Source organism: Diadema antillarum, unplaced genomic scaffold (assembly GCF_040938485.1).
Source record: "Diadema antillarum isolate AM-2024a unplaced genomic scaffold, OU_Dant_1.0 scf00000146, whole genome shotgun sequence".
NCBI classification, from domain to species: Eukaryota; Metazoa; Echinodermata; class Echinoidea; order Diadematoida; family Diadematidae; genus Diadema; species Diadema antillarum.
In genome coordinates this window covers 2,267,654-2,277,867 of record NW_027271035.1, presented here as the reverse complement: position 1 = coordinate 2,277,867, position 10,214 = coordinate 2,267,654, and the positions used below count along the sequence as shown (strand labels likewise).

The 10,214-nt window shown below is 39.7% G+C and overlaps 1 protein-coding gene across 1 annotated transcript; it reads left to right on the top strand.

Annotated features, from left to right (window-relative positions):
* Window positions 1–201: 201 nt before the first annotated feature.
* On the top strand, window positions 202–8,616 carry LOC139721603 (G2/mitotic-specific cyclin-A-like). The gene is made up of 8 exons (XM_071632934.1): window positions 202–578; window positions 760–1,087; window positions 2,233–2,372; window positions 2,579–2,802; window positions 4,560–4,764; window positions 5,279–5,389; window positions 6,661–6,794; window positions 7,726–8,616. The coding sequence occupies exons 1-8, from the start codon at window positions 378–380 to the stop codon at window positions 7,775–7,777; spliced, it is 1,395 nt and encodes a 464-aa protein (XP_071489035.1). The 5' UTR covers window positions 202–377; the 3' UTR covers window positions 7,778–8,616.
* Window positions 8,617–10,214: the final 1,598 nt, after the last annotated feature.

Here is a 10,214-nt window from a genome sequence, read left to right as displayed (position 1 = left end):
GGCCCCCTATCCTTACCTTTGCGTTGTGTGTGACATCGACACACAGCTAGCTACTATACGTGCAAACCAGCTGGTCAATTTGCGAGTGGAATGTTGTGCCATATTTTGACACCATCGTCGCTGGAGTGCATTCTTTTCAAGGAATTTACATAGAATTTATATTCATTTCCTTCGCCATTTGCCTCGAGAGGAATTGGGAGAACCACACCTTGCCTCATTTCCTGGCCCTGAGCTCACAAAGTGAGCACAGAAACTTATCGCCATCTTCTAAAGTCTCATACGCGGGGTTGTGAGCAGTTGGCGAAACCGTTGCTTGTTCATTTCAAGCGGGACAAGCACACATTCAAAGAGAGCAAAAAGGCGCAGAAAGAGTCAAGATGTCGTTCCCGCTCGGCAGCTCAAATTCCAACATCGGCAGCAATATCCTGACGAGCTTACCCCAGGGAGGAAATCAGTTTAGGAAGACAAAACGAGACGATAACTTCGGTCGAAATGGACCACAGGCTGCAAAAAGGGCGGCCTTGAGCACGATAACGAACACTCGTGTACAGCCAGCCCGTGCAGCTAAACAATTCAGGGTAAGCTACGTGCCTACGCTACGTAGGGAATTTACCAACGGTAGGAACCTACTTCGCATATCGCTTACAAAGCCGAAATATTTCACCCTATTTCACTTTCACTGTATTTTGTTTCTGTAGGTTTTCTCGTACGTTAAAATTACTGAGCCCAAGGGTGCCTATTCACTTTTTGCTTTTGCAGGTTTCGGGTGGAGAAGGGTCATTTCCCATCTTTCAAGATGAGAACGCGCAGTCAAGGCTCCAGGCGGGAAAAGCGTTCGCTGTCCCAACCGCTACGGGCGGACCAAGTTTCGCCGTTCACGTCGACGCAACATCTTCATACGTGCACCCACAAACCACACAAAGAACTGAGATTGTCACTTCGGACAAAGAGAATGACCGTGTTTTGCTGGACACTGCCCTAACGTTACCGGTTCCCCAACAGCTCCAAAGAGTACCTTTGTCATCAGTCACAGATATTCTAGACAATAATGTCAGTTTACATGAAGAGAGTATAACTTCAGCACCAGGTAAAAATTTTACTAAATAAATTAAACTTTTTTTTTTGGATGGGGTTGCATTCACTTACTTAAATCTGTCACTTTACTAAACTGTAATTTGACATAGGGCTTCTAGACAAGACTTGCATGATGAAACATGTGAAATAGATTGTTATGAATTGATTTTTTTTTTCTTTTTCCAGGCAGATTTTCATAGTGGTCTTTTTAATGGTCTTTCTAAACCTGCACGGAGATTTGGTCCCGTACCGAAATTCGACCACACGCAAAAGGTGTTTTTACATGCTATAGCTGGCCGTCAAATTTTGGACAGTGTTATGTTCGAATTATTTGCAGCTTGCTTTAGTAGAGTTTAGAGATTGATATTTATATTTTGAGCCATGAATGGTGATTGAATAAAAAAATTCTAGATAGCATAGCATAGCCTAGGTCTAGTCAGAGTGGAATTCTACTGCTAGTGCCCAAGTAGTGGGGTTGGGGGAACGGAGTGGATCTACCTTTTTACATGGGGGTCAGGTTGGCCCAATTGTGATTCTCTCACCGAATCGGCTGACAAGCAAAAAAAAAAAAAAAAAAGGTCTTCACGTTTGTTGATGCCCTTTCTCTTCCAAATGGGTAGACAAGTTTTAAAAAAAAGCTAAAATTTACCCCCTACCACTCTAAAATGTTTATGATAGATCATCAAATGACAAGATAACCAAAGAAGAAGGACTTTACATTTTTTGCTACCACTCCTCTCCCTAAATCATCTGACAAGCAAAAAAAAAAAAAAAGAAAGAACGTACCCCACTACCGCTTTAAAGTCTTTCCCATTATGAAAGTGAAAAACCAGCACTTTCAGATTTTATCCAACACTTGCTGGGGGAAACCCGACTAAAGTATGATCTGCCGGAATGTGGAGATGAGATTTAGGAGTATAAAACTATGTCCATCGTGTATTTATTTTTATTTTTCAAGCCAGTTTCTACAGGATAAAAAAGGACGACCCTATTCCATGGGAATAATAGATTTGAAAGTATAGATAAGAGCAAATGCTGCATTTGGCTTGAGTGTAGCTGAAAATTAAGTAAATTTACAGAATGACCCAGTTGCTGCTTGCACATTTCTGCTTGCCTTTTGTTCATGCTTGCATTTATTTATTCATTTTTATTTTACAGAGGACTCGCCTATGCTTCTAGATACTTCACTTGATGCAAAATGCATATCTCCTGAGACGGTGCAAGTTGAAGGAAGAGATTTGTCGTTGGGAGAACCGGAATACGCTGAAGAGATCTTCAACTATCTCAAGGAAGCAGAGGTAAATAAAAATGCAAGTCTCTCTTTGCAGCAATAAATGCATTTTTTTTTTTTACCAGCAAAGGTGCTTCTTGCTCTATTATTATATGCATTCCACTGAAATTGACCTGAAAAGTTCTCTTGTGCACTCTAGGGTTGGCACAAAATGACAGATTTCATATGATTTGTTCAAAAGTAATGAGTTTTATTGACCTCCTGACCCTCCAGCAAAAGAACAGACCCCGCCACGGCTACATGAGGAAGCAGCCGGACATCACAAACAGCATGCGCTGCATTCTGGTGGACTGGCTGGTCGAGGTTGCAGAGGAGTACCGCCTCCACAACGAGACGCTCTACCTGGCCGCGGCTTTCATCGACCGCTTCCTCTCGCAAATGAGTGTCCTGCGAGCCAAACTCCAACTGGTGGGAACAGCCAGCATGTTTGTTGCTTCGTAAGTCCAGTGTACATGTGAAAGACCCAGTTTTCAGTGCCGCATAAGGCTGCGTTCACATAGAAGTACTAGTATACTATTCGGGTATTCGGGCTCGTTTTTCGAGGGCACGCGAATAGCTTGAATCGAACGATAGGCTTTCCTCACACCGGTTCACATAAGAGGGCACTATTCGAAGGTACGAATAGCTGCGAAAAGTATAGCAAAGTGGGAATCGAGCTTGTTCGATTTTCTTGCAGCACATACCGTCTCTCGTTTATGAAATAATAACAATTTTGGTCTGGATTTGCCCTTTAGCAAAAATAAGCATGTAGACTGACATTTTAATGCAGTTTAGAAATAGTTAATAAGATTTGCTGGGATGTAGGAGGAAGAAATCCTCACTGCATGGGATGGTGAGTTGACGGTGCGGGTGGTGGTGTACTCGGTGCCCGAATAGCGAATACCGAATACTTCTATGTGAACACAGCCTAATAGAAGGGTAAACTGCACATGGTTCACACCCAAGATTCCAGCACTCTTCATAGAAAACTTCCTTTCAATATGGGCTACCACTTTAAGACTCGCTAGTCCTAATCCTGTTTTTAACACATTTCTAAAGCTGAGCTGTTTTTCTAAAGTTGTTCAATCTCTGCAAGTTTTCAAGTGCTTCTAAACCCCTGGAAGGTTAAGTTTGTCCACTACAAGACATCTTCGGTTGACAATGTAACATTATCCTGTGTTTTGCAACATGGTCAAGGACACTTTTCCCCATTTACTTTGTTACTTCTACTACTTAAGGCAGAAAGGGAAAAAAATCCAGAGCCTTGCAAAGGCTGGAGTTGGATAGGAGGAGGCATGTGATACTCATTATTGTGTAGATGCTCCAAGCAGTATCCATTGTCTGTATCTGTAAAGAGGAGACCTGCATGTGTTTTAAAATCAAACCCCTGAGATAAAAGCTTGGGAAGCCATTGTTCGCTAAAAGGTTGCATGCTCCAGTGAACATGACTTGTATGATAGATGAATGAAAGCCACCACAATGCACTATTGTCTGATCCTTTTTGCTGGCTTCATCCACAAGCAGCAGTTAAGCACACAAGGTATAATATTCCCCCTCCCCTCAGATGGTCCAAACTTGTGTCCGAGTTGCATGGCTTATTTGAGAATCCAGAAGTTTTATAAAGGATTTGAGAATGTACTAATCCTTGTTAGCATGCACAAAGCATTGCTTGATTGCCTTATGAGGGAGGTTAAAAAAATCAGTAAAAAGGGAGGGGGCATGGTCATCCTGAAAGTGTGCTCAATTGCCCAATTTGCTGGTGTCCAAACTTTGTGCATACATCAACAACAAACCTTATTCCCTGGAACCAGAAAGCTTGCAGGAGGTGTGTTTGACATATAGCAACCATGAATAATATGCAAAGTGGCTTCAAAACATTTTGCAATCGGAGCAATTGAAAAGCTCATTTATAGGTACTTAGGAGATTTGAATTAATAAATGCATACAAATATCAATTCATATAATACAGAGAACCTCGGTTTAACAAGGACATGAAAATCGTGACAATTACCTTGTTATTGGTATCGGGTTTCTCATTGAATGAGGGCACACAAAAAAATATGGCCTGCAAAATCGTCATTTTGTTATATCTGGCCTCTTGTAATATATTGAAAGGTTTGGCTGTAAACGGGCCTTAAAAATATTTTCCTGTTTATCTTCCAAAATATTTCATAGTATCGTTGAAGCAAATTTCTTGCTGATCCTAAATATGCAGGAAGTACGAGGAGATCTACCCACCCGATGTGAAGGAGTTTGTCTACATCACCGACGACACGTACTCCGTCAAGCAGGTACTGCGCATGGAACACCTGATCCTCAAGGTTCTGTCCTTTGACCTCGCCGTGCCCACCATCAACTCCTTCCTGCCCAGGTTCGTCAAGGCGGCTCAGGCCAACACCAAGACGGAACATCTGGCCCAGGTGAGGACCATTCCCACATGGATCTGTGGTGGACCAGTTTTAATAGCTTACACTTTAGCCCAACTACCCCAGAAGAGTAATCCCTGGCTAATGGGCTAAACAGAAAGGCATGATCTACACTTCCCAGTCAATATAGGTTTCATTCCCTCGACCGTTGTAGCAACAGGCAATCGGAAATTTGTCATAGCAGCAAAGAGTTATCATTCCATCTTCTATGAATGGAAGAATAATAGTAGACATTCTTGTATAGCACATTTTTTTTTTTATTTACATGATTTTTAAACTCGCAAAAGTTAACCCCAGCAAAAATGTAAATTTGCTTTCCCTGAAGTTGCTTACTTTTTTTGTCAGACTTCTATTAATATTTGATATTTCTGCCTATATTACCTTACGGTATTATTAAAACCAACAAGGTAGAGACATTTCTCTAAATCCTTCCCCAAAAGGATGACATTGGAACTTTCCAAACAATGTCCAGGGTATGAACAATTCTTCCTACCCTTGTTTCTGATAGTACTTGGCCGAGTTGACGCTGCAGGAGTACGACTTCATCAAGTACATCCCATCCGTCATTGCAGCCTCGGCCGTCTGTCTCGCCAACCATACGCTCAACAATGAAGGCTGGGTAAGTCTATGAAGCCTCTATGGTTATACGCTCTGTATACAAAAACTGCAATAGAATGCATTTTCGTAGTTGTCTGTTACAGAACAGTAAATTTACATTCAAAAGTGCAATATATTGCCAACACTGCAGACTGGGACTGGTCCTACAGTCCCTAACCAGTAAAAATCACTGTTGGACCAGTAACTTTTTCAAGAATTTACCACTAAAACAGGGGAAAACTGGGTACCTACTGGTCTCTGACAGACAGGTTGGACCAGTAGTAGAAATGGGTTAGTGTGCAGCCCTGATACTGCTCATTAATGTTGATTGTCTACCACAGGTGCCCCAAGTCCGCTTTATTCTGAAGGAGGCCTCCTGAAAATGTCAATTATCTCTTCGTGTCAGATCAGAGAATATAAAAGTCTCTCTGAATAGGGCTTTATTTATGCCCATAGAGGCGCATTCTGTACGTGCAGCATGTCAGTATCGCCTAAATTGCTCTTTAGAACTGCACTGATTTTGATGGGTTAATGTGTGCAGCCCCATCTTTACACATTGAGCGGGAAATGTTATACTGGTGGCCACAAAGGAAATGTAGTTGCCTAATCTGCATAGTTCAAATCTGATAGGACTTGAGAATCAGTTTGACCGAGGCAAAATTGAACTGATGTGATGTGATTAATCCACACATTATTTTAGCCTGAATCACTTGACTAAAACAAAAATCCAAACTCAGTAACCAAGATATTCATAGTTTTCTGGAGAGGTAGCAGAATGTATTGCCCCACTGGCCCAGCAAGATGAAAATTAAGTGCTTTATTAATCAAAGGGCAGCCTAGCTTTGTACTGGAGACAACCCCCTCCCATGCTGTTCACTGAAAGGATTCTACCTGTCACTCAAGTACATGTATCTTCACAAAAGAGAGCTTGGGATGTGGGCCTTGTGCAAATGTAGACTGATGTGGAGAGCAATTTGAATATTAATCATGCTAATTAATGCAAAATTTAGCTCAATTTTACTAATCAACATGTTTTATCAGCCCTTGAGAAGCTTTGACGCAATTGAGAATGAGAAAAAAATCTTTCATAGAGATCAGTCACTTCAAACAGTGGCTGTACATTATTTTCCGTGGTTGCTTATCTGTTCATGATATTTGTTCAAAGCAATGCTGAAATGAATAATATGAAATGAAGTTAAAAAAGAAATGCATGTCAACCAAACCCATGGGGGCGCAGTGTGGATGATATCAACTACCCAATGTGCAAATGTTTTTCCATCCTTTTAAATCCAGAATGCAACAATGGCCCATTACACCGGCTACCAGCTGTCCGACATTTGGCAATGTGTGCAGGACCTTCATCAGCTGTTTGCCAAAGCTCCCACAATGGACCAACAGGCAGTCAGGGAAAAATACAAGTCACAGAAGTGAGTTTTGTTTTGGTTTTTGTTTTTTGTTTTTTTGCTTACTGGTCTTGCTTGGAGCTCTGATTTGTTGGTTTTCATAATAACAATCTCTTTGGAATACTTTCTGTCAGGTTCATTCTTATTTTGATGCTTTTGTTGGACTCGTCAGTCAAAAAAGTCTGGGATTCTTCACCGCAGGGCATTTGATTTGAAACATTTGTTTATATTACATTCTGTTCATTACAGTAATTGTGGAAATGTAGCCAAAATCCATGTCATACTATCCAAACATCACTTTCTGAGTTCATTGTTGAGGTTTTATCTCACACCAAGGTGAATTATCAACTGATATTTTTATGCCTCCACCAACGAAGTGGCCGGAGGCATTATTATTGAAAAGTAGCTGTCATGGACACAATCTGAAGGTCTTGTATTCCTGCATTCAAAATTAGTGACAGCCTGTTTGTGTTATTACAGCTGCCATGTGAACAAGTATTGCATGCAGTCCTCGATCGGAAACCCAGCAGGAACTGCAGATGTTGACATTCTAGGCAAAGAGATATCATTTGCTATGCCACATGACATGCTAGAAGAATATACCAGTACCGGTACATTTTTACTACTTTTGCACTTTTGGTACCAAGGGTACAAGGACTCAAACAAGGTTTATCTCTTGACCACGAAGACTGTATTTGTGGTCACAAATCTGTTGTTACCATGTGCCAATGCACCAACTATCATGGGGGTTTCCTTCCTGAAAAAAAAAAAAAAAAAAATCTGGTTGACACACCATTAAATACATTATATGAAAAGTTTAATGTCCTGAGCAGCTTAATTGATTCTATGAAGAAATGCTTTTGATCTTGTGAGGAACCTTTTGTCCCAATGTTTTACAATTTCAAACATTTCCATGTAAATCCTTGTTTTCTTTTGCCTGTTTTGTTGTCATTAGGTACAGTGGTGTTTCTTCGACTCCTGTTCCGACTACTCTGCCGTCGCTATGAGGGCATCACCAAGGGGAAATGTGATCAATGTTTGCTAGCCCAGGCGGGGATGTGGGATCGCTGTGTTAACAACTCTTGAATCATGACTATCCCATGCATGGAGTTGGGGCTAACGTAGAAGTGGATGTTTGGTGCAATTCTATCACACGACATGTATTCACTCGTAGGTGCTGGATAGCTCCCACGCATTGATTTCGCGTACTTGTGTGTTCTAGCTGCCACTGAATCCAAGCGTTGGTGAATGTCTGACTGAAGAAGATCATCTAGAGGCACTAGAAGAACCTTGCATTGAAGTGCAGAACATTTAATTGCATCCCTTTTGTGATTCATGTATTAAGTACCACCAATTTCTTCAAAATCTTTCTCAGACTTGCATCATGTCTCAGATTGTTCAACTCGAGGCATGCCCGCCAGGTAGACTGATCAATGCCTCGTGAGTTGAACTTGGCAAAAGGTCAACATTTTGTTCCTACGAGCACTGTAACATGTGTAAGCTTTGTTAGTGCCAAACGGATTTGTTGGTGAAGTATAAACAGTAATACCTCTTTGCTGTGACTTCACACTAACATAGGCGGGAGTGTATAAACATGAAATGCTCCGATGCTGAGTGTGTGCCTTTTATGTGGATGCAAGTCTGTACAAGGTTGCAAAGTGATGTGTATTTAGAAATTGCCATTCACCGAGTGGCGTATGGAGATATATTAAACAATATGTCAGGGCCCAACATTCTTTTTCAATCACTTGTCCATCAGGCATATTAATTAAATCATCAGATTTCACATTTTTGCCATGCCCAAAAGAAAGAAAGAAAAGTGTGTTTAAAAAAAAAAATCATTGATTCGAGGAGCTTCAGATTATTTTATTAAAGTCAAAACTTTACTTGCCTGATTATAGTCAAGTAAATTTTCAGCATTTTTTTATTTTCACTTGTGCGACATACAGTTTTACTTGTTCCAGGTAAGTGGGCAAGTGCTAATGTTGAGCCCTGCATATGGTACAATGTATTTGAAACTGTTTTGGGCTCTACCCCGCACAAAATTCAATTCACTCTTAGGGTCCAATACAGTCAACTTTCCTAATTTGTTTAAAAATAAAGTTTTAGGATGTTCCTACCAACCTTGTACTTTCTTCAAATGGGACTCGCCTAGGTTTGAACATGTCTGTTTGGTTAACTTGTCCAAGTGCAAATGATCATGGTTTATGGCACATTGCTCATATCACACAATGACCCGCTGTTGCTGTCCTTGCCTTATGTAAACAAAAACAAAATTTTATCAAATCTTGATATGGCAAGTGCTTCATATGTGAAAAAAAAAATGATTTGGACATTATTTAAAGATGCTTACCTTGTTTCTTTCTGTGGTACAAGTTCTCGTCCTATTGCATTTTTATTAACAGTCATTTAAAAAATTTGCTGTTTTAAATCAAGAGAGTAACAATTTGTGATAACTGGATGTTTCCATTTGTACGACTTTGCAACGTTTTTATCAATGGTTTTGTGAATCTATTCTGTGATTGCTAAGTTTTGAGAGCTACAGCAAATCAGGGAAAGAAAAAAAAACTCTTTTATGTAGACAAAAATGGACAAAGTATAAAAAACAGTGATTTTTAACTTCATATTCAGCAGGTGTCGCAAAATAAATGAATACATTGTGTTATTGCATCACTTTGAAATTACATCTTCATAAACGGATTGTTGTACTGTTTATATTCTCGCCATCAAAGCATAATCACCACCATCAGCATGAAGTTTATCACTTTCGATGTCTGGTATTTTCAGCTTCTTTTTAAGTTACTATTTTATCACACTGCTGGGTGCATAATCTCTGTTGTACATCACTGTAAATAACAATTTATGTTCTATTTATATACTTTACCTAAACTTGATTCACTTTAAACCGATTTTTTTTTTCTGTCTTTATTAATGCTCCCTATTTATTTATTTATTTATCTTTTGATTGAGCATTATGCTTTCTATTTACTAGTACTCTTTATTTAAGAGAATAATCTTTGATCACAAATCCTCAAAACCATCACAAGTTTTGTGTGAATTGTCAAACATCAGCAACTTGTATTTCTCACCAGACATCTGCAGGTTTTGTATTTGATTTTTTTTTACGAACCAGGTCACGACACTCTCTCAAAAAAAGAATGCATTTTAAGAAAAACTGACTTTCATCCAGGCACCAATGAAAATGTCCATGTGAAGTTGAAATTTTGATATCGTGTAGTACTTTGAATGGTCTTGTAAATAACTCTTTGTAAATAGCTGTTTTGAGATAGCCAATTTTAAAGTTCTCTTTGTAAATATTTTATGAGAGGCGAATTTCATAGATGAAAAGGCAGAGTTTGTCACTTTTTTAGAGGAAAATTAAAATTTGAGGAAGATCTGAATTTGAACCTTGTGCGCATTTCAAAAACAACCATGCTTGTGATG

Coding starts and splice junctions, on each gene's coding strand:
- LOC139721603 (XM_071632934.1), top strand. CDS start 378: ATGTCGTTCCCGCTCGGCAGCTCAAATTCCAACATCGGCAGCAATATC. Junction 5,390..6,660: donor CGCTCAACAATGAAGGCTGG/GTAAGTCTATGA, acceptor TTTTAAATCCAG/AATGCAACAATGGCCCATTA. Junction 6,795..7,725: donor GAAAAATACAAGTCACAGAA/GTGAGTTTTGTT, acceptor TGTTGTCATTAG/GTACAGTGGTGTTTCTTCGA.